General features: G+C 39.5%; 1 protein-coding gene across 9 annotated transcripts in view; it reads right to left on the bottom strand.

The window, feature by feature from the left end:
* DMD (dystrophin) overlaps positions 1-25,481 on the bottom strand; it is a 1,316,184-nt gene that overhangs the window by 1,133,215 nt on the left and 157,488 nt on the right. The window contains exon 1 of one of the 9 annotated variants that reach the window (XM_064497810.1): positions 13,893-14,315. The exons of the other annotated variants lie outside the window; for them this stretch is intronic. Coding sequence (XP_064353880.1) covers positions 13,893-13,935 — 43 coding nt within the window. The 5' untranslated portion in view covers positions 13,936-14,315. Of the gene's footprint in view, positions 1-13,892; positions 14,316-25,481 lie in introns of those variants that run through there. 9 annotated transcript variants of the gene reach the window in all.

Here is a 25,481-nt window from a genome sequence, read left to right as displayed (position 1 = left end):
AGCCTTGCAGTGTAACTGCTATGAAGATTCTTAGCAGCAATGAGGAAGCTGTCTGAAAAAAAGGAAAAGAAGGATTCAGTATCAGTGGCAGAAGCAACCCATATTGCCAGTTCCAAAAACTTCAAGTTCCTGACAATAAGGGGAGGATCAATAAAGAGACTGAGAAGAGTAGGTCTTTTCCCAGTGGTCCCCTGAACCTGCTGTGCAAGGCAAGCAAGCCCATTCTAACTTTCCCAGCTTTTTGTGCTGAACTGTAACATGCCCCCAAACTTGTTTTATTCAAACTATGCAAAAGCTGAAACCAGTGTTGCTGGGGTGGTGGGAGGAAAGGAGTGAAGGGAGAACCATGAAACATAAGTCAGCAAAATAGATACAGAAGCACATAGTTGACTGAGTGGTTTGGCATGGGCACTGTTATCCCAACAATGAATAATGGGACCAGCCCTGGGAGAAATGCTGAGGATGAGGCCCCTGGAAAACTGCGACATTCCTTTGTTCCTTAGTCAAGTTTCAAATGAATACGCCTCTGTTTCGAACATATGTTGCTCTGTTAGGCTGCGGCTTTAGCCCAAATCTCAGCAGCAATATTCACTCCATGACTTTCAGCCTCTGGTGCAGAAGGCAGACCTGCTCCAGCCATCAGGGACGCAGCAGGCGCAGAGGTATGACAGCAGGGCAAGCACAGAAACATGGCCTGAAGAAGCACAAGGGCCTCCCAGAGATGCCTCCTGGTACTGTAGTCTATGAAGGCCTCTTATCTGAGCTTCAGTGAGAAGCAGCAAGCTCATACCAAACCCTGTGTAGCCACAAACCGGGCCAAAGTAGATGATCTATAACATAGATGTCTCTGTTAGGTGTGAAAACTAAACAGAAGTTAGGCACACTACAAGTCAGGTCTAAATTAACAGGCTGTGATGGATTAGATCCATCACAATTCATGCACAATTGGTAATTTCTGCCAGGCTTCACCAGCCCATCACATAATTTATTCTAGACACAGAAGAAGATGATTTAGGCGATACTGAGACATACTGAACCATATACAACAGGCCATGGTGGAGGGAAGGGGAGGAGAACCATAAAGGGCTCCCAGTGGGAAATCTATGCTCGCTCATTCGAGGTTATCACACTCCTTTCTGGAAAGCTGTAACTCCAGAAGCAAGGCCTTGCGAATCTACCGGCCCACCACTGTGAGAAGACACAGTAACACGAAAATGTAGATTAGCAATAAAGACTGCTAAAACAACCCCCCGTATCTGCTACTGCCATGTGCACTTCTTTATGGTTTTCTCCTCCTCATGTTCTCATGCAGACTCCTCCCACACACGCACCACGGTGACACTGCTCTGAGGGTGCCAAGCAGGTTTGTCTCCTAGATCATCTCCCTGCCTCACACGCCTGCTGGTCTGAAGTCCTTATCCTCTCTGGCTGCTTTCCGGATGACTGTTTCCCTCCATCTACCCCATACATGACTTTGTGGTTGCATATAGCCTCCGAGTTTCTGCTTTTCCAGCAGTTTCAATTGTCTGCAACAGTTGCCCCTACTGTTTCATCATTTACCATAATATATTTCTCTTCAAAACAAATTCTTGTGTGGATTTTGCAAAATTCGTAAACACATTTCCTTTACTGTAAGCATGAGAAGAAGTGAATGCATGAATACATGATCACATAAAGTGCAGGTCCAGATGCATGCAGCTGCAAGGGCCCTGCTAGTGTTTAAATTCGATTGCCGGCTAGCTCCTCTTCTGTCAGTGCTCTTCCTGCGCAGGGAGATCTTGTGACGGAACGGCTCTCTGCAGAAGGCAATCTAGGAGTACGCTGGCTGTGCTAGTCCCAGAAACGAGGGTTCACATTTTAGAAATGCCTCAAAAATCTTTTTTCTAGTGCAATTATGACTAGTTTACAGCACTGACATTTTAGCTTGCTAAAAATGATAATGACTTAACTTTATCTTTAACAGTCAGGGTCCCATAAAAGGGTCTCTCTGTATGAAGCCAGGTTTGAGTGTGTCATTAATCTGCAGTTACATTTTAAATTGCATTTACATTACAGCTTTATTAAACTGTGTAGACGATTTCCCACAAATAATACTTTCAGTTGTTATACTATATCAATAATAATTATAATGATTTATTCATAAATTCAACTTACTCTTTTAGAGAGTTAGATTAGGAATAAATCTGAATTATACTGGAGTAAAACAGCTTGAAGTTATTTTCCTTTTCTCATCATAAACACCCTTTCAGAGAGAGCTGTCTAATTGACATATGGGAGCAGGAGTTGATATTCACCTTGTTAATGAGTTAATATTAATGTAATTATTAAAATATTTTTTCATCCCCTTCCCTATCACATTGCCAAGAACCCTGCAATACCCTTGAGAATAACTAGTACTTTTGACACCTGTCACAACAGTCAATACCTGCCACCGCCCATTATTTAAGGCCCTTGAAACTTCATAAACCCATCTCTAGATGCTCTCTAGAGCTCCCTTCTCTCTAGCAATATCTTTGATTGTTTTCAAATATGATTTCAGTCCTGCCTACAGTAATGACAACTTCGCTCTCCATATAATGTTTTCTTGCTCTCTTCTACCAGTCTCATTTCAGTATTCAACTTTGTCTACTGGAAGACAACCAGGATTAGGATCAACTTAAGGAACCCTGGAAGCCTTGGCACACACAGTTTGTTTTAATTTTTCCTCCAAAATACTCTCTCTCTTGATGAAAAGTTATAGCATCCTAGTCCATTTTAGAAGTTTCCAAATCTGAGTCCTCAGGTATGGCCCAGGTATATTCCCAGGGGAAGACTTCCATATGGCTTCTGGTTCTAAATCAACATTCCAAATGTCCTAAGAATATTTCACTTCAAGTATCTTATGTTAAATTCCAAAAAGTTGAAAATAACATAATGCCCAAGAGCCTGACTTCAGGAAGATACTGTTATCAGGCAGACATCATTTAGTATACTACAAATTCACGTAACTGCAGAGTATGTTATTTAATAATTTCAGGAGCGGCTAATTGTTTTGTGCTTCACTTTAATAAGTGAACGTGCAATTCAAAATTGGGTTTATAACTTAGACGGCATAAACAAATCTGGCCCAGAAAAATAATTATATAATTGATAAAGCAGTTTTCTCATTGAATTTTTCTTTGTTCCTGCTCTAAGAATAATCAGGAAGTATACCAAAATTGTTTTTATAAAAGAAGATAATAACAGAAGTTACCAAAAGATCAGAAAGACAAGCGGAAAGACACAACAAACAAATTATCTACATATAAGCGATTAAAATGGCAAAGCTAACCACAGCTCTTCTGCAAGAGAAATAGACTAATGGTACAATGGACCACAGCATTCCTTCTGAAAATAATGAACGCTCAGAAAGGCTTACTTTGAATATACCTTTTTTCTATTCAAGATATAAAAACTGAAATCACAATGTGTTTATACCTGTTTAAACTGAAGGTCTTTCAGATTTTTTATGCATTTTTGCACTCTTAGTAAACTGCCAATGAGTTTTATAACTTGCACTCAGAGCAAACTGCCAATGATTTTACACAGTATGGATTAAAAAGTTTACAATAGCACCTAGAGACACTTTGCTAACTTCTGATTTTTAAACAACGATCAAAAACAACTTACTGATACTATTGCAGGTTTGGTATAATTTATTTAATGTATCTTGAATTTGGGCAGACTTTAAACACATGATGGACATCCTACATTTAATATTAATTTCACTAGATGGACTTTACAGAAAAAGCATGTTCAGAGAGATTAGAGCATTCAAAATGGATACATCCTTGCAGAGCAGCCCTAAATCGGTTTGTGGCTAGCTTATAATACGGGCACATAGGGAAGCACTGATGGTTCTGCTGCTTGCAATTGTGCCATGCAAAAAAATGGCTGTACCTGGCATCAAAAGTGACATGAGAAACCCCAGATCTCTGTTTCCAGCCACCCTCCACACTAGTCAAGAGAGCTGCTTACAAACAAAACCACTGAAGGAGCTGGCCCATGTCACTGCGAGGACACACTCGAGCATCTGTGAAAGGTCGTGGCAACTGGAGGAGGTTCCTGAGGACTGGAAAAAAGCAAATATCACCCCTGTCTTCAAGGAGGGCAAGAAGGAGGATAGCCTTCCACGATGAGATGACTAACTGGCTTGGTAGACGAGGGGACAGCAGTAGAGATTTTTTATCTGAACTTCGGCCAGACTTTCAACACTGTCTCACATAACATCCTTATCTATAACATCAGACAAGCTGATGACAGAGAGGTGAACTGAAAACTGGCTGAACTGCTGGGCTTAGAGGGTTGTGATCAGTGGCACGAAGTCCAGCTGGAGACTAGTCACTTATGGCGTTCACCAGGGGTCGATATTGAGCCCAGTACTGTTTAACATCTTCATTAATGACATGGATGATGGGAGAGAGTGCACCCTCAGCAAGTCTGCAGACGATACACAACTGGGAGGAGTGGCTGAGACATCAGAGGGCTGTGCTGCCATTCAGAGAGACCTGGGCAGGCTGGAGAGATGGACCCACAGGAATCTCACAAAGTTCAACAAAAGGAGATACAAAGTCCTGCACTTAGGGAGGAATAACCCCATGCACCAGTACAGGCTGGGGGCTGACCTGTTGGAAAGCGGCTCTGTAGAGAAGGACCAGAGGGTCCTGGTGGACAACAAGTTGACCATGGGACAGCAATGCACTCTTGCAGCAAAAAAGGCCAATGGTATACTGGGCTGCCTTAGGCAAAGACTGCCAGCAGGTCGAGGGAAGTGATCCTTCCCTCTGCTCAGACCTGGTGAAACACACCTGCAGTGCTGGGTCCAGTGCTGGGCTCCCCAGTACAAGAGGGACATGGACATACTGGAGCAAGTCCAGCGAAGGGCCATGAAGACGATTAAGGGACTGAAGCATCTCTCACAGGAGGAGGGGTTTGAGAGAGCTGGGACTGTTCAGCCTGGAGAAGAGAAGGCTTGGGGTAAGTGTCTCATAAATGTTTCTAAATACCTGATGGGGCGAGTAAAGAAGGCAGAGCCAGACTCTTCTCAGTGGTGCGCAGTGAGAGGGCAAGAGGCAATGGGCACAAACTGAAACACAAGAAATTCCATTTAAATGTAAGAAAAACCTTTTACTGTGAGGGTGGTCAAACACTGGAACAGGCTGCCCAGAGAGGTCGCGGAGTCTCCATCCCTGAAGATATTCAAAACCCGACTGGACACAGCCTGGCCCTAGGTGACCCTGCTCTGGGTAGGTGGGTTGGAACTAGTCAATATCCAGAGGTGACTTCCCACCTCAATGACTCAGTGATTTCTGTGTAATTTCATCAATTCATACACAGGGCCACATTTTCTGGAAGCACTCCAAGAAAACCACAACACCTCTGAGGAACTCCTACTCAAGCTAAAAAAAGCTCCACAAACTGACTTATTGCACCAGGAAAATCTGAATCACTAGGCCACTATTTAGGGCTAAGATTTTTTTCACTTTCTAAATGAGAATTTTCTAGGAAAGATGAGAGGGAAAAAAAAAAAGAAAAGAAAAAAAGCCCTTATGTCTCCTGTAGACAGACTCAGGGAAAAAAACTCTGGCCACATTTGGAACAAGTCTTTGTTCAAACCATGTCCTCCTTCAGTCAAGAGGAGGATTAATGGTCAAGTCAACTTTGCTTCACATTTGCCTGCATCATGTCAAGAGAAAAATGAATCAATTCAGCAGTAGCAGCAGCTGGGAAGACTTTGCAAAATGACTGTTAAGTCATCTTAAGATAATATGTGAAAATTAGCAAGCCTTCTGGGAGGAGGAAAGGGCTTATTTAAAGTAGCTAAAGCAGTAGAGCAATGGATGTGCATGACTTGGAAAAAAAGTGGCACAGGACAAAAGAAAATAAGAGCTGACAACAGTATCAGTAGAAAGAATCTGTGCTTCACAGTTCAGAGGTTATTCTCTAAGAATAGATTTGCTCTTACAAGACAAAAGGGTGAAAACGTAGGATCATTCAGTTTGTTTTCAAAATATACGGACTTAACTGTAACAGCTGAAAAAGAGGGAGAAACAACTGTGTTATAAATAGAAGTAATTTTGGATTGATTGTGAATAGACTTGTCCTGTTTGAACAGGAAGTAGAAAGAGACTAAGTAATTTAACAGATTTTTTTTCCCCCCAGGGCAAGAATGAGCTCCAACATATATTATCTGAAGCTTTTACCACATTACTCAGGTAATGTGGGAAATACCACTTAACTGTAGCTACCTTTCACTCCGAATAGAGGAGTCTGATACAGTTAAGTACAAATTCAGTGTACCATGCTCTATATAAAAATGGAGAGATTGATTAAAGCAATTTAATTTATTTCAATTTACATTAGTATCACTGAGCCATCCTGTATCATTCAGTTGCAAGGATACAGATATCATGGAACTTTAAACAATTAGACAAAAAAGTTAAAATAAAGATCTGTGAGGATTTATTTTGTTTATAGAATTTTTGTTCCCATTAAGTGTTGCAGGTTCTACTGCGAGATAACAGCTCCTGATACTCACCATTTATTCCACCGTATTAACTTTCAGTATTAAGTTTCCATCCTTCCTATGTTAGAGCTTTCAGAACTCATTTTTTGTAACTATTAGGAAGAACAGAAGGGACAGAATCAACCATATAACATGCTTGTCCTTTACAGACTACTATAAAAGGAATTGTTCTACTGTTGGCGAGAAAGCAAGAATTCCATTTTGTGAAAAGTGACTTGGCTTCAACTTTGGTTTCCATTCAACATCTGATGCAACTGAAACGTTCTCCTCTGTAAACACAGCATAAGCAGAGCAAACACTTTAATCTGGATCTTCTACATTTTTAGCGAGTGAGTAACCAGCGGTCTAGCAAGCACTTATACATGCTGCCTTAGAATTTCCTGTAAAAACATACTGCTTTCTATTTTCCACACAATTTGCAGGGCGTGGGAGAGGAATAAACATGAAGTTGCACCATGTATCAAATCAAATGATAAGAGAAGGCTGACAGTAAATAAAATGAAGTGAAATGAATAAAAAAAATACTGTTGCTCCCCCAAAATCCAGTGCAAGACATTCATTCACTTTGGGCTGCCAACAATAACCACTGAAAGCGATATAAAATAGAATAAACTTAGTTCAAATAAACAGGGCTACACACATCACATCCACAAATTCAGTCAGGTCACTGCCGATTTGCACCTTTGCAGTTTCCTCTCCCCTGTTTTTCCGTTCTAATGGACCCCTTTTAAGTTGGGCAGGATCATTGTAAAGGTGTACTTGTGGACACTGGACTTTCATTTCTGTATCTCGGAGGCAACAAGCAATCTCCCCAGCCCAGCACATGGGTCTCTCTGCAGCAAGAAGCACCTCCTTTCCCCCCCTCTATGTCTCGCTCTCTCTGCAAACAGACCTCTTCATGTTTTTCTTCCCTGGGAGTTGATCCACTTTGGGATAGATTAGACAGCCCCATGTCAAAGGGCTTCCAAACTGACAGAAAGGGTCAGGGGAGTTGGTTCATACTTCCTAAGCTCAGGAAAGTCACAGGATAGCTTTAAGCCTAACAGCTTTATGTCCTTCAGCCACGTTGAAGAAATGGACACAAATCTTCCCAGTTATTCCCATCTCCAGCATCACCCATCTACACCAAAACGTGTTCCTGGCTGCTTAACAGCTCATTTACAGTATCCATCATCCAGGAACTTCATGAGGTGCTCTTTAACACCCCCAATAATGCTAACGATATAATGATATGATTAACCTTTTAAAAAATAGAGTGCCTGCACTAATTTTTCACCACCCCAGCAACAGCTCTCAGCTTTGTTTAGACAGAAATAATTTATGAATAATCTCTTCCAAAGAAAAAATTTGAAATAAAAAAATGAATGCGAGAACAAGATGAACAGAACTACGAAAGTATTTGTGTGTGTGACTACAGCGGAGGGGGAGAGGGAACGTAGAAGGACAGATGGACATGGACCCTACAGTTCTCCACAAATCTTTTGACATATACGCCATCAGGAGAGCGCTAGCTGGGTCAAAGTAGTAATAGGTCCTGCTGCAGAAATGTTTCTTATGAGAGTCTTGTACTTGGTTTTGTCCTTCTTTTCTTTCTTCTCTCCCTCCCCCCAACCCTGTTTGTTTCGCCCCCCCTTCTACCCCTGCAGTCCATGACCTTCACAAGACAATGCTCCTGCTTTGATAAGCGAACACCAGCCTCCAAGGACTAGCAGAGCTTCCTGGGAGGGAAGACTGTTGCCTTGTTCACAATCCAATCAAAACCTGAATGCACCAAGGAAAAAATAAACCAAGGACATCGTTATTCCATCTCATTGTGATTTGGCTCGCCTTCAAATCACATACCCTGTATATCTGAAATAGCAGCAACGCCTCCATTAACTGAGCCTTCCAACACTTTAATCAAAGTATCTTTCAGAATAAAAAGGCAGAAATGTCAAATTCCAACCACCCTTTAAATTCTTTCCATTCCCTACAATACACAAAATTAAGAGGCTCTCGCATGGATAATTTCCTTTAAAAACGAACATGCGTGTGTGTGCAGACGCTCCGACACACGCGTGCTCACCAATTTTAGAACGTGGCAAACACTCATGCGGCGCAACACGGAGGCTCCTTGGTGGAGTAATGTGCGCTCAAGGTCAAACACGTGAAATCAGCTTAACTGATTTTTCACAAGCAATAATTTCCACGCTTTGGAAGAAATATATGTGAACAGTCTTCACAGGGGGCAATGTCAAATACCTTGTCAAGTGCATATTAAAAGTAGCTTTCTGCCTGTCTTCTCTCTAAGTTGATATCAAGAACCTCAAATACTGATTTGGCTTTCTTTTTATGGGCCATTTTTGAAGGGCTGAAGACCCACAGCTTTCCCAGACTTTACTGACAGCCACAGGAATAAAGTGATCAAAAGAAACAGAAACAATGGATTTGATTAGCCTGACTAAAATTCTCTCTCGCTCGTATGATGCTCTCTTGTTTCATGTTGTTCATAATCCCTGTAGGTCCCCAGTGATCTTTCAGAATCTCCCAGCAAAGGCAAGGTAAGCAAAATGTGACAGTCTACGTCCCCATTTAGGTCAGCTCTACACACTGCAGAGTTTTTAGTTACTAATACCATATGTTTTTCTGATTTCTGTTTTGAAAAAGGAATTCCCAAACCATTAGGATACTTCATAAAAAAATACCAGGAAAAAAAAATACTTAGCACTAATGTATTTCTGCAGTGTTTTCTATGAGGAAATGTTTATGATTGTATTCTTTTTATGACTAGAATCATGCTAATTTTTTAATCTGTTGAAGATAAAGGATAGATTCTTTAAAAAAAGTTCTAACAAATAAATTAACTGTAAATATGCCATCTTGCTGTCTTGCACATACCTGTTCAGATTTACATGAGCATATGTTTTTGCTTGAATAATATCATTTATTTCTTCTACTTATCCTCACAATGTTTACAAACTGTATTTAACCCATTAGGAGTAAGAGGTTGCAAACAACTGATAAAAAATTACTCATATGGGGATGGATTACTTATAAGATACAGAATTAAGAGACAGAAAGGACCAGGAAAAACTCCCAAACACTATCATTCTCATGCTCTAAATAATACCCATAGATTAAAATAAGACTTGTGACCAGAACCAAGAAAGATTATGACTTTCCTAAGATTCAGCACATCATTCCTTCAAAACACATCATTAAAAACTTTCCAATTTGTTATACATGTGGCAAGTAACCTAGAACACAAGCTTTTATAGTAATTGCAACAAGTACTCAAAACCAAAATGAACATCTTTGCTCCACATGGTTTTTTAGGAAGATGAATGAAGGTGTTCTCTGGTATAGCCCAGCTGGCAAACCATTCTTAAAAGCCACAGTCTGCTAACCATTATTTTTGTTTTCCACAAAGCTCACTCTTTGATAAGGCACAATTATTTAAAATTCCCAGTGCTGTTCTGCTTCCCCTGACAGTGATACGGTATTATCACAAATGCATTCTTCTTGATAACACTGTGATGCTATAAAGTTCCACTAAATTTACTGAGAAGTCTTTTTCAGTGGTTAGCTGTACCACAGTACAATCATTATCCTTCTAAATGATGATAAAGCTCTGGGGTAACATTTAGTTAAAAATGTACTGTGAAAATCAACAAGTCATCCTTTTCAAATCAAGGCTGCTTGGTTCACAATTCAGTTCAATGTGATTTTGTCTAACAGTAATCCATGACAAAAATATATAAACTTAATCCTGTTACCTCTAGAGATCTTTCAAAAATGCTTAAGTCCTTGGACAATTCAGAGGCTCAAATAATTTCACACTATCAGTCTAGGGTTAAACTTTTTTTTTTTTTTTTTTTTTTAGTAATGTACCTTTTCAGGTTTAAATAACTCAATCTGATCAGTAACTATATTCTACTAGTTACATAATTGAATCTTTTCCTTAAAAAATAAAAAAAAGTGAGTAGGTTAATTTTCACAGGATCATCAGTTTCATACATAACATACTTCTTGACTACTGTTCCTTGACTGTTGTCCTCCGCTAAGTAACTGTCCTCAGAAGAGCCATAGACAGCTATGATACATAAGGCAGCCTGGGGACTGGGAATTAGCAGCATTCTCCTCCACAAATTGGGGAGTGATTTTAAAAGCTGATCTTTCCCCAAATAACAAGATTCGAAGAAATTTGTTGCTATCCTCCTCCTGTCTCATCGAGTTGTCTTAGGCCATAGCAAGTTGCAAGCCTCAACAGGAACAGTTTTGCAACATGAAATAGTTGGCACTGCCAACCCAGCACCATGCAAGATGTTTCATGAGGCTTGCTTTGGAGCAGCTTTAGGTTGACGCTGCAGACCAAACGCCCATGAAGAGTTGGTATGCGTTAGCTGTCCTCTTGCAGCACATCTTCGAGTCCAGTTTTATCCAACAGGGACGCAGTTTGTGTGCTCTGAGACCATTCTGGAATGTAAGCCAAAATACGGCAAGCAGGGAAATCTGGGAATTCGCTTCAGAAATGCACCCCTGATCTAAGCTAAGACACCAATGTAGATGTACCCCTAGTATGGTAAAATCATGATAACTGGTATGAAACCCTTTGTGACCACTAATTTTCAGGCAGGATTAGTTCTTTACTGAACTGGCTCTGGTTTATGATTAATTCTATTTTTAGTCACTACTTTGTGCAAATCCAAGAAGAGAATGAGGATGCCTGTGTGTAACTGTAAGCAGAATTTGGTTCCATTTCAGATTAAGGGCACAGAAAGAAGGTTATATCTACCAGAAAAAGAAATACAGTATATGATACTGAGTACCTTAGAGAGGGTAGATTCTGAGATAAAGCTTACAGTAATCTCATCTTAATTAAAACAAAATGAAATCTGTGATATCTAATTTCCCCATCTCTTTATTATTTAGGTGTCACTGTCAACGTATCTGCAGAAACCTGGAAGAGACAGTTCCTGCCCAAGGAGTTTTCAGTCCAACTCAGACAGGAGTAAGCACTGAAGAGCTCAGGAAGGAAAGTAAAGCTCAGTGCGGTGAATGAACACCTTTGTGTTCTCACAAAGGTCAGTGTCAGCAGAAATGAAAGAAAGCAGGAAATGGAGAAGCTGCATTTATTGCTGCAGCATAGGGGGAGATGTAAGAGAGAAGGAAAGAGGTAGGTGCAGAAACCAGTTTGAGAGGGAACTTTAAGAAAAGAGAGGATGGATTCGGAAAAAAAAAAGAACAAATAGAAATGTAAGCAACATAGCTCTCAGCTCTGCAAGCCCGAGCAAGAAGTTTTCCTGTGATACACAGAAAGAAGCAAAGCAAGCAAAAGGAATGAGAGGGAGAAGTGACATGTTCTGAATGAAGACCAGAGATAAATTTGAGTGCTTTATTTTGGATGCAATTGTAACATACTGCAGATATGGGCTTTCCTTTTTTATTGAACTACAACTATAAAAAACCTTGACAATATTATACAAAAATTGTATTGAGAATAATGCTTTGCCCTTTAAAGAGTCAGGATACAGGTGAGAAAATCAGTTCATCTAAATAATTTCCAAGATGTGCTAGGACAATTCCCTTTCATATTAGATATGAACACAATTATGTGACATAATTTAGCAAGTGATTTAATGGCTCTTGTCATGAGTGCTATTTATCTGCTAAACGCGACCCTGGTTTGCCATTCATATTTTTCAAAAGCTCTAAAGCAGCTAATTTTTTTCTTTATTTCACCTACTATGTCTTCAGAGTGCAATCATAACTTTTGAGCTAAGCAACAAAGATCTTTCACCCTTATTCAACAAGCAGCTCCCCAGCTCCCCATGCAGCCCTGTTTCCTTCCCAAGGCTGAAGAGCAGGCAATGGTCAATATTGTGGCGATCTTGGAAAGTTAGTAGATAGAGAAATGAAGATAGCAAATCCTCCTTATTTCTCTCAAAAGAGCATCAGCAGAAAGGGTTTGGCATGGTTTGTTCCAGAGAAAGCCATTTTCCTCTTGCCAAAAAGAAGTAAAACACTCCTTCCCTGTCCTGTTCCCCCCCCCCCCCCCCGTATTTTCAGAAGTGAAGCAATCTGCCTCCCAATTATTTAATATGTGGTAGTGATCTCATTATTCTGTTCCTTCTTGAACACTCGGACTGCACCCAAAGAGCAAAGGGTCCTATCACTGCAGGACATCTCCTAGTGGCATAAATCTGTGTCTGGAAATGCTGCATCTGATTTAAGATTATTATTTACTGCCCAAGAAAACAGAATTGGATTTAGTCTTAAAACAAAGAAAGCAAACTGTGGCATAAAACCACACCTGCAACCCGGAATTTTCTGTTTTTAGCCTCTTTCCTGTCAAAGATAACAAAATCTAACATTATTTTCAAGAAGCTTCATCAGAAGTGAGTGACTATACAGACTATTTTATGTGATGAGGGGAAATGACAGTGCATTCCCCTGGCTTCTGTGATCAAAAAAGGAAGAGAATAACAGGAATTCTATTACTGTACAGACACAGGACTAAGCTGAATGTGGAAGGCAGAAAATAGATTATAAAACAGGGGGTGGAGACGATAGATTAAGTCAGGACAATACTGACTCTCTCTCAACACAATCTGTTCTGGGAGCTTGGGTGGGGGCGGCAGGAGAAAGATTATCTGGGCATTTGGTAGATGGATTTTAAAACTCTCTCTCATTCTTTTATTCTTGGTTCTCTCATTCTTTTATTCTTGATATCCTCTATTCTTCTTCTTATTGCAGATAAAGAATAGCTTTAAACTAACAAACACGCAGAACTCCGGAAAACACGCTTGCTCTTTCCTGGGAAGAGCACAGGAGAGCTCAGCTGCTGCTCACTTTGAGCAGAACTGACACCCCCTCATTCAGTTGCTACCAGACAGTTTAGTAATGAGAGAAGAGATCTCTTACTGTGTAAGTTAATATAAGGCAGTGAAACTGCATATGCCATTAAAGTTCAAAGCAACTGATTAATCCTTTGATGTGCTGCCAAATTATTATAACAATGACACTGTTTTTTGCAGATACATTGGTCTGTCTTCTCAAGAAAAAATCTTAACCCCGTGCCTTAATAAGTGGTGAACCTCAGGAAGAAATGTATTTTCTTTATTCAAGGCAAAGCTGGGTAGCAATTCTGGATTACTTTTTTTCATATATAACTCTATGTACAGGATTCCCCCCCCCCCCAAAGAGACATTAAAAATTCTCTCTCTTTATTTTTCCCCCGGTGCTATATCCTTTTTTAGGTTTGGAAAGTAAACACCTAAAAATGCATGCTGTTAGTGGGCTGCGTAGCACTATACTGTGCTGTCAAAGTGAATATTGTGATAAATTATGTCAGTCTGTTCATACTTACAATAATCTTCCACTTCCTCATACCAAACAGTGTGAGCAGACATGAAATCTCTTCACAAAAAGCGGAAAAAGAAAACAGCAGCAAAATATTTCTTGGCAAAGTGTATTCCAACTTTGCTGCTCCAGCAGCTTGTGCTGAATTAGGCTGGTCCCTGCGTAACGGCAGCTATGGCCCAACAAGCCCCGGCAGCTTTGCGGAGGAGAACACAGCAAGCAGCGTGGCCGGGCGCAGGGTTACTGTTAACTGTGTCCTGGGTCTGTCCTCCGCGCAGGGAAAGTCAGGGCTCCTCACTTCCCTGGAGCCGACATGGTAACTAATGCCAGTGCTCTTTGGAGGCCTCGAAATGTTTCAAATTCCAGGACCTGCGCAGAAGCAATACTCTGCTTCCCTCAAAACAAAGTTGATTTCCCATAATAGGACAGCCCATGCTCTCTACATATAAGGCTCTGCTCCCAGAGTGGCATGTGTAATGGATTTAAACTATGTGTTACAGCTCTCCAAGTAACATTTAGCCCTATGGAGCGGAGTGAATATATTTACCACCCTCCATTCAATTACCCTTGGAACCTTATGAAACAGATCCCCCCTCAGTGCAGCAAACGGCCCCCGCCCCATCCCCGGAGAGGATCCCCCCGGTATGGGAGAGGAGTGGGAATTCTCATGGATCCAACTCTTCTTTCCCCACGTAGCTTTCTGGGATTGCAGCCTCTCCCCCAAATGGGGAAAAAAACAGTGCTGGTTCATATGTTTCATAACTAACTGTGTAAATAGAAACACAGGTTGCAGTAAGTCAGAAGCTGCTTTAAATTAAAAAAAAAAAAGAAAGAAAGAAAAAAGAAAGAAAAAGCTACTGACTTACATTTGACCTTTCCATTCCCAACAAAGCCACATGGTACTGTTGCTATACACAGCCGAGAAACAACCCACAGAAGAAACAGACAGAAAATGGCACAGAAGTTGTGTCTCATGGCCTCTTTCTAAATACGGGCACTTTCCTTAACTCCCAAACCGAGGCTGCACGCCACAAGCCACTGGGACTTGCCCTGCCCCAGCCCCAGCCCCATGCCTCCCCAGCCTCTGTGGGAAACAGAAGCAGGTAATCACATAATACTTTGGAGGGGGAGTTCAAAGATTTTTTTAAGGCTACTTTATACATATAAATATTATATATATGTGTGTGTGTATAAGATATATACATATAAGTATTTTTATATATAAAAGTATATACAGTATGGCCTTTAGACCGACATAGGCCATAAAGGATCATGTTATTAATTCACGGCTTCATTCGAAAAGCTGTTTGAAAGGACACAGTCCTTTCCTTCTTTACTGCATTTTGTTTTTTAAGATCTAACAAACTGAAAAATGTACTGTTATCATTTGAAGACTAAAATGTCCAGTCACAATGACTACTAGTTCATACGCATATCCCTGGATTATACAGAAAAACACAAAATGAAGTACATAATATACCTCTAAGTAAGTTTGTTTTCAAATTTAACACACATGTAACCTTTACAGCCACTGGCATTTTCCACACTGATAGATTAATTCCCAGGAGAACCTGGATGTACAGTACATGCCAACAGACTCCAAAGGATTAATTTGCAGCCCACAGGAACTGCAAGTCATGAACTGCTGTAGAAAATAATCTGAAGCAGCGCACAGCACACTGTGACAGCAGCGGCATTTTGATTATTTGAGGGAGAAGGAGACTGAGCAGACTAGAGCCTTAAAAAAAGGAACTGCTTATTATGCAAAACCTCTGTTTTAAAATATTTAACATTATCCTTGGTAACGCAGATTGCCAGTAACTGAAGCCCAGTTCCAGTAACGCACTTAAGGACCAAAAGTAGACGTTATCAAGAATGTAGGTGTCTAATTCCAGAACTACGATCCTCCTGACTGCTATTCATCTGAAACTTTCAAAGCGATTTCATTTTTTATTTAAAACCTCCCAGGTGCCTAAAGCTCTGTTTCTGAATATGACCAGAGGGCGTTAGTCTTGACAGAGCTCTGTGGCCCGCCCCACACCTACTTCTAGCCATCATCCACGGCCTCCCTGTCTCCTCTCTGACAACCCACAGAGGATAGCTGCATCAGGCTCTGCAAGGAACACTGTCCTAGCCAATTTTTTCTCCTAAAGCATGGCTCAAAGAAGTGGTTGGTGGTAATGCTTACAATGGCTTACAAGTTAAACAATCTCCCATATGCAGGAAAACCAGATTTATTTCCTCCCTTCCTGCTGGGAGGGTTCAAAACTCCTGTTTCTCAAGAGAGCCTACACTTCATTCACAGCAGTATTGAAACTTTCATCCTGGAAACATTTTCACTTCCTGCTACTGAGGCTCCATCACTACATGGAGAAAGATTCCAGATTCGTTATTTCCCCTAGAGGGAAATAACAGAAGTAAGTGTTCATACCTGCTGCGTTTCTTGGTTTTCCTTTTGGGGAGGAGAAGGGGTTAAGAAAATTGAGAAGCTCTTAAAAATTGAAGGCTACTTTCAGCAGCTACAAATGCTGTCATTGGTTTAAACTGAGAAACTTCAACTGTACTGCAAAGAAGAAGGTTTTATATACATCTGTCAGTCCCTACTGGCTAGCGTGGTGTACATTCATACTGGGTGTATGAGCTGGAGGAGAGTCTACGATTTTGAAACATCTAGTTTGCTTTTACTTGGGGCTTCTTGTCTGAAGCAGCAATAAAAGCTCTAGCTCTCTTCATTCAGGAACAGGAAGCAAGTCACCGCCTCACTGTAGATGTGTTTCAAGTAATTAACGAGTACCTGATCAATGCTGCTCGTCAGAGGCCACTCATCTTACTCCCTTCCAGACGCTGTAAGTAGCAGGCTGCGACCTACATTGCCACCAGCCAACGCTCAAGGATTGCAATGCCTGCGCCACAGGAGGGGCGATGAGCAAGCTTCAACGTCACGGGCAGCATGGAAAATTCAGAACGGTATTAAAGATGTAGGGTTTTTTTCAAATGATTTCTGGCAGCTCTGGTTTAATGTTGCCTGTCCTCTTCCACAATCAGCAATGGGTTAAATCAAAGAAAATTGTCTTCTTCACGGTATCGGCTGGGGTAATTTTCAGCTGTCTATTAATAAACACGTATACAGAGGCTGTTTATTTTACTGCTTGAGAAGTCATTTTAAAAATCAAGTATTGGGAAAGTTGAAAATATCTCCTTTCTAATGGTAAGAGCGCGACAGTAATGCAAAGCTGGAAAAAATTCCAAAGAAGCCAGCAGCAACTTGAAAACAAGGCCCAGCTATAAACTGCCTGTTCAGGGACCATTCAGGAGGTCAGATTCAGCACACTGCAGTGTGACGTTCAAAAAGCAGTGGATTTCAACATCCAAGTTTGGTAGCCAAGTTTATTGTCTTTGCAGTATAAAATGGGGGAGGTTAGGACTTGAAGATAAGGGTCAAAGCTCAGACTGGACATGCAAATCCTATTCTTTGGTATCTAACTCTTCCCCTCCTCTACAACATTAAAGAGCTACTTTGAAATTCAGGAATTTTCTGTCAAAAAACAACAAAACTCCCAAACCAGACACAAATGGAAAATTAAATCTTTGACTTGAGAAAGAAATACTGCATTAGCCCAATAATTTACATGGGAGGACAGGTCCCCAAATAAACCAAATGAGAAGTGCATGGTAACAATCTCTACAGAGTAGCAAATCTCCCATCTCACTGTAATTTACTATGATACAAACACCAAAAAATAAGCATACCGTACTGCAGTTTATATAAACCAACACAGACAGCATCTCCCTTCCTATTAACAGATAAAACAAGAAAAAAAACAAAGAGGTAGCATAGCACATGGAACAGATTTACAAACCTCTTATGACTCTTTAAACATCCCAAAGGCACATGTTGCTCGACAAAACAACATCAGGTAAAACACTTACTGCATAAACCTAAGACATACAATATTTTGATTATAGTTTCGGAAAACATTTCAACCTTTACTCAACTCTGTTTTTAACTCCCAGCCAAAGTCGAGTGAAAAAAAAAAAAAAGGCAATCCAAGTCTGCTGCTCAGTTCCACTGTCAGGCTTATAAGTTCTCTCTGTGCTCTTGCCAGTATTTGCAAATCTATCGCCTCTATCTGTGTGGGAGGAACTGGTTAGTTAGCTGCAGGGATTACGGGACTGAAGTGAAGGGAGAATTGCGATGTGAATCTTTTAAGCACTAATGCTCAGCATGTGGGTTCTCATTTGCCTTGGTGGTATATTGGCTCAGGGTCTTTGTATTATTTGCTTCCTGTTATGAAAAATTCACTTGTGTGTCAGCAGCAAAGCAAAAACAAATCTTCGACAGCTTTATCTTAACAGAAGTAAACAGAAGGCTTCTAATTTTGCTGTGAAGTCGGCAAGAAAAAAAAGTCTGTCCAACATGAACCAGAGAAGCAGAATTTACTACTTTTGTTTCTCAACCTACTTTTACTTCAAAAAGGAATACACTGTAGAGAATGTTAGTACAGATGGCAGGTTTGGGGGTTTTGTTTTGGTTTTTGTTTTTGCTCCAGTATGTTTATTTGATCCATAGACCATAAAGTAAAAAAAAATTCCCTTGCCCTAAATTATAAAGGAAGCTTTGGCTTCCAGTGGGTTTACAGTCTAAAAATTTAGAGTCTAAAGTAAAAATTTATAGTCTAAAAATTATCACCCTTTATACAATGATTAAGGCACAGCTCTCTCATATGCAAGGGGCTATTAAAAACCACCCAGTTTCCACCCAATACATCTCTGTATCATGAAACACTTATGTGTGACACCACGCTCTAACATGTTAAGCCACATATTATTACTGTATTTGTGCTCTCCCCAAGCAATCTATCTTCCTTATACTGTAGTCACTTTAGAATAGGGATTATTCTCTTTCTGGAGAGTGTCTAGCATAAAGTACTCGGCCCCCTGCTTATTCCATCAATATAAGAAGTAACACTCACAAAACCAATAATAATCAGTATCCCTTTTGGAAATCTGCACTTAAAGAATGACCAGGGCTTTCAACTCATGGGAAGTGTCTTTGGGGTGAAGTCCCAAGTGGATTTAGCAGGGCAGTATTATCTGCTGCCTCCCTTTCCAATACAGATAATGCTTGTCCTTTGCAGATCTTTATTCTCGAAAACTGTCAGTCCTCCAACTTTCAGAAACTTTCATCTCAGCAGAGGTGAAATCAGTCTTAATGGGGGGGCAGTTTGACCAGACTACCCAGGAAATACACCAAGCCATCAAAAGGAAAGCTTAAGAAAGGATAGCAAATGATATGAAAACTAATATAAAGAGCATACAGAGCAGGAGGAGGAAGATTTTAATTACTGATATAATACATGGCAGGAGTCTGAGTAATAAAGAAGAACTGGAATTAATCACTGGTGCTTATGAAATATCTAGTCTTAAACTCTCCAGGAGGCTCAAATGATGAGGAGGGAGAATAGTATTAGCTAATATTCCCACCTCTGGATTTAGGCGTGTAACAGTCCAGTCGATGTAAGCATCCCAAGTAATCTACGGAGAGAGGATCTTCCTCCAGTGGGTGTCAGAGCACCTGAAATAGGCACCTACCCCAAATGCCCTCTGGGGGAGTCTGCCTGGTTCTGGCCTTCTCTTTTGTCGACCCACCCTTCATTGCATGTCTACACTAGGAGAGGTGAAGGTAAGACCGGCCCTTCCCTCCCCATCTTCTCAAAATCCACAGGAAGAAAATCTGAGCACACAGAGCAGAAGTGGGGCACAGCACATCCCATCAGCCCCCATTTCAAAGTCAACCTTTCAGTGCAGTTGTGTAGTCAGGCTGGCTCCAAAACATACACCAAATTGACCCAGGTCTAAAAGATATTGCAGCTAAATGCAAGGGAAATCTATATTAAACTTCACCATCACCATTAAGGAGGAACTGATGCCAGAGTCCAAAATGAGTGGCTGCTTAAATGCAAGTAATCATGACTTGATTACTTATATCATATGGAAACAGAGTGAAATCCTAACCAATTTCATGCACACATACACATTTGCATGTGCGTATTCAGCTGAGAGACCAAGTGCACACACAAACAAGTGTGGGAGATGGTAACATATGCATATACGTGTCTATACATCTTTTAAGAGAAGCCAATTCCCAAAGCTGAAAACAATATAAACCCTAATCAGTAAGGAGAAAGAAGTTAAACAGAAAAATGTGAATGATAATTGGAGGATGTTTGAAAACACTTTCTAGTTGCCTACATGTCATTATGAAGTAAGGAAGTTCCTTTGCTTAAAAACAAACAACTACAAACAAAAACAAATTTAGTTCAGAAGAGAAGCAGCTATTCAAAAAACAAAAGCAAATACAATATGTAAGGAACAGGGAAAAAACGCCAAGCTGATTGCAAAGAATATCAATAAGGAACTAAGAGGTGACTGTGAATCCGAGTCAACAATCCATACGCATTAGACAGAGAATTCACCTAGGTCTGCGGGCAAGCTGTAGCCATTCTGCCATTTTGCACAGCAACTGTATTATCCACTAGCATAAACCCAGATTTCTTTAGGGAAAGAGAACTCACAAGCTCTCACAGCCTAAACTTCCAGTCATCCCATCCTCTGTTTCCATAGCTTTATTCTGTAAATGTTTCAGCCGTGTTCAGTTTTGACACTAGGCTTTGCGAAAGCCATAGGCAAACTGGACAGTATGCAGCATCACAAATATCCAAATAGTCATTTTTCTTTATGAGGAAAGGCTGAAGGAATGTCACGTGTTTAGTCCGGGAAAGAAAAGCAAAGGAGTACATAACTGCTGCCTTTCAGCATGTAAAGAGGACAATGCTCTATTTTTTTTCAAGTATGCTGAGGACAGGGACAACAGCTTCATTTGAGTAAAGCCAACTTAGATTTGGTCTTAGGAGAAAATTGTAAAAGTATCTGGTTACTTACATATATGAAAATACATACTCAGGGAGGTTGTCAAACAAGACAGAAATCTAAGAAAATTCTTTCAACAGTTAAAAAAAGTCTAACAAAATTCTTTCAAGGGTAACAAAGTATATTTGATCTGTCTCAACCCTTCCAGTAGAAGAAATCAAATCCCCCTCAACTCTGTATTTTGGTAACTCTGTGAAACAAGAATTACGGACTAGTTAATAAGACCTGTCACATACAGTTCAAGTCTGTATTCGTCTCATAAACAAAACTAATTGTGCTGTGAAAGGACATCAGTCCAACAGATACAAGAGTACAGAGACAATCTGCAGACCTAAATCCTGTTAGCAGTTTTGCCAGTCACTCATCATTCAACTTCTAGGTTTTTCTTTTCTACATAGAAAATAGGGAAAACCTAAGGTAAAAAAGTGCTAAACACTTCATTAATTATTTATTATTAATTATTATTTAAGATATTTGACAAACTACTTAAAAGTATAGGACTGTTGCGGGCATGTGTTTTAATTACATTGACTTCACCTGATGTCCGCCTGGGATGACAATTGTTCAAAGTTTGAGTTACAGCGGCAAAAGACTGTCACATTAAATCTGTGAAGACTAGGTTATTATGATAGCAAATTATGATGACAAAATTCTGTTAGTTCAATTCTAATGAGACATTACTGCACACACTAGGATGAATGCTAAATTATTTCTGTGCAGGTCTGTATGGAGGTTGATACATCAGGATGATGGCAAAATGAGGTTAATGCAAGTCTGCAGAGTTGACATTACAAATGTCAAGATGATTGCAAAATGATGCTGCTGCAAGTGAACTATGATTAAAAAACAGGACACTAAACAGACAAAAATGTGTTAAGGGAATGTAAAAAGAAACCCACATAAAATAAAACCAGAGAAAATTTTACTTAGAGCAAAAGACATACTGGATACCACTCTTGCTGCAAACCAGTCTCCTTCCAAACTGGCCAGTGCTGATCAGGAGGGCAAAAGGTGGGATGAGACAGCCTTAAAAATAACTGTCTATAAATTGTTACTAACAGTATCAGCAGGAAAATCTTTATACAAATAAGAGGTAACAGACTGTATAAAGAACTATTGAAAAAGGGCTCAAGATACTTGTCCTATGGCCGAAGCTTTTCTAAATTCCTTTCTAAATTTAATCATATTGATATTTCTCTTGCCTATACTCTCCTTGGATTAGAAACATACATCTAAAACAAAAATCTATCCATTAGGCTCAAAAGAAATGAGTCCAATCCCAAGTAAGCTCAAATACATATGATCTAGGGTATTGTAAGATTACAGGACATTACACGTTCAATATGCTGGCTACTCAGAATACTTTTATGCAATTAGACCATTAAGACTAAAGTCCTGCTAGTATATTATTTCCTTAATGCAATGTTTAATTAGTAAATCTAACATCTCAGAATAAAAAGTAATCCAAAAACTGAAAAAGACTTTTCTTTTTCCTGCATTTAAAGGCCTTGTCCTACCTATCATCTTTCTATCTACTGCCACATGCAAGACATGCACTTGATTTCTGTTTTGGCCACAGCTGGTAATTACGTCCTTTCCAAAGACTGGCATATCTATCTACAGATAATGCCTTCCATAAAGTAGAGGATGCAGTCTATCTTCTTGCCACCCAAAATATGCAAAATTCAATTTCTGGTCAATTACACTGGAAAATAAAAGTATTTTGGTTAAACAACAGACTTCAAGAAGTTTAGGTAGTGGCTGACCTTTAAGTAGAAAGCATGAAAAATTTTCTTCCATCTAGTAGGGAGGAAAATGAAAAACATTATTTTTGTTGTAAGTTTATTATATTTTATTGGGCAAGTTGCCCACACTATTCAGCAAAACAGAATAGCAAACTCTCACTAAAAATAAATTCTAAAAAGGTAGCTTATTTCAGATATAAGTCCAGAGTGGCCTGTGCATTTTGCAGAATTTTCAGAATAGTTCCAAGGCTAGTAATAAATTAGTAGTCAAAATTCAGGAAAGGAGATCAAAATTATCAGGATCAGAATCACCAGGATCAGAATTTCCAGTTATCCGCAGGCTGTACTTTGTAAGAGTCATTATCACTGCATAAATTACATTAATACTGATGCAGCTCGTATGGGCACACATCTACATACCATTTGAAGGCACATGCTTTTTGGAAAACTAGGAAATCAGTACAGCCAGCTACTCAGCCATTTGTCCACTTGCAATGAACCTGTGTGACCTGAAATTACCTGTGTGTCTGAACTGTAGCAGCAGAAAGGAAACACAGACAGCAAGTTACAAGGGCAGAACCAAACAGGACCCCTTCACACTCAGCTGACTTCAATCTTGCTAATGTAGTAGTGAAGATTTAGATTCTAATGCCAATGCAATATGTAAAGCACACTATTTCAGTGATTTTCTGTAAGACAGAAGAAAGAGATGATGGAAAAGTCCAACAACTGTGGGAAAAAAAAAGAAAAAAAATCTTTTTTTACTCCTTAATGATAAGTAATAGCAGTGAAATAACACTTACTTATTATAGTGACATAGAGGAGACGTAACTAAGGATTTTTAAAACCTAAAACGTGTCCTAAAGGGATGATCTCAAACCTTAATTTTTTAAAAAACATTTAATTTCATCAGTGCACCTTAGATTACAGGTTTCTTTCTTTTCATTTGTGTGTGTTAGTTGCTGATGCAATATGTATACAAATGCTTAGGGTTGATGCAAGTCCAAAAGGATTGTGTGCTATGTGTAAACAATTGATTCTTCTAAAAACATTTCATGCAAGTTTAAATGCATAATTTAAATCAAAACTGGGGCAGCTTTATTCTTAATATGGAGAACAAAAGTATTTGGCTGTTTCTCTGTTACAGATCCTCTTACATACAGCCTGAGAGTCTACTTTTGTATTAGAAAAATACATTTTTCATTTCAAAAATCTGTTTTTATGCAGTAAATCATGGATTTTACATGTTACATGGAAAAAGAATGCAACATGGCTAATATGGAAAAGGACAGCAAAATAAAGTATTGATTATAATTGCTGTGGACTTTTTAGAAGAGATGCAGGTGCCTAAAATTATTCATCTAATATTACTATGTAATCTGGCTGACCTATACTAGCTTGACTTGAATGGCACAGGTCTTCCACAGATCCTCTGTCAGAACCACTAGCCCAAGCAGATAGTTCCAGTCCCTGGGGAGCATTTAAAATGGCTGTGCTTAAGCACCTGAATTATTCCCTACCAGGGCAGCATAAGTAATGAGGTATTTTTTTCTTTTTAAAAACAGAAATAAAGTTCATATGAAGATATTCAGCCCATCTGCAATCATTCCAGAGACTTTTTCCCCCCCAGATTTATAAATTGATCTCATAAGGATATTTCCGATCAGAATGTAGTAGACATACGTATCAAGCTAATCAAGGCTATCAGTGAAATAGGAAGAAATACTTTTGAATCCAAACCACACAAATAAATGTGAAATTGTTCTATGATGCTACATATTTCAAGTACAAAATACATCAAAACCAGAATAAATAGTTTAGCTATTGTGTAAAACTGCTTCACTATCAGATGGAGGAAAGGTATCAAATGCAATGACCCCCTCCCCTTTTTTTAAAAATAAAGTCTTCAAGAACTAAGAAAAATTATGTCTGATCATAGTAGCATGAAAGTTTTTATAAATTATAATAAAAATTAATAGATGCACAGATATTAGTGGGGAAATACATTTTACAGGGGGAGATCATGTTTCATGTAGCTGACAGGGGTCTTTGAAAGAGTCGCTGAGCACACAAATGAGAGAAATCTAGTTTATACAGCCTAAAACATTTTCAATAATGTTTCTCATTAAAGACCTTAAATAAACAAGATATCGTGGGATAAGAAATACATATCCTCTCATGAACAAATGAATCATGAAAAAACAAAAGGAAAAAAAATGCCAAAAGCATTCACCTTTCTCAAATGTGTACGCCACCAGCCAAGTTTCAGCAAGGTCAGTGACAGGGCTGGTCAACATATGAAGTACATTTAGATCGTGATATGTATCTAAAAAGATGGGGCAACTTTCAACTCTCCTAATGGTCCTAAGGTATTCTGGAAAATAAAAATGAAAGTTGGCCACACGAGGATGCAAAAGAGTCTCAGAGTGATTAGGTGATAAAAAAGACAGATGAAATTCAGTATTGAGAATAAGTGGAGAAGAATAAACATCAACTTCAAATACCCAGCATGGGCTTTGAACTAGTTGTTACCACTTAGGAAAGAGATCTTGGAGTTCCAAAAAGTCTACGGAAATATCAGCTCCATCTTAGATTCTGTCAAAAAGCAAACTGAATGCTGGCTATTACTGTAATAAAAATAGCACCATGCAAATATCATTATGCTATTATTTAAGGTCTTCACATGTTCATACTTTGAATACCGTGGGCTGTTCTAGTTCTTCTACCACTAAAATGATATATGAGAAAAAGTAAGGACAACAGGAATGACGGAAAGCTAGGAAGAAATGGCTTTCATGTGAAGAATGGCTTAAAAGGAGTCTTTGAGGGTACGTGAGGGGAGTGTGAATAAGCGTGGCAAGCTGGGTCCAGTGGCCCTGACAAGGAGGAAGAGATTGCCTAGGTGAGGAACATGAGTAGCC

The sequence above is a fragment of the Dromaius novaehollandiae genome, chromosome 1 (assembly GCF_036370855.1).
Source record: "Dromaius novaehollandiae isolate bDroNov1 chromosome 1, bDroNov1.hap1, whole genome shotgun sequence".
Lineage (NCBI taxonomy): Eukaryota > Metazoa > Chordata > Aves > Casuariiformes > Dromaiidae > Dromaius > Dromaius novaehollandiae.
This window is presented reverse-complemented; position numbering and strand designations above follow the sequence as displayed.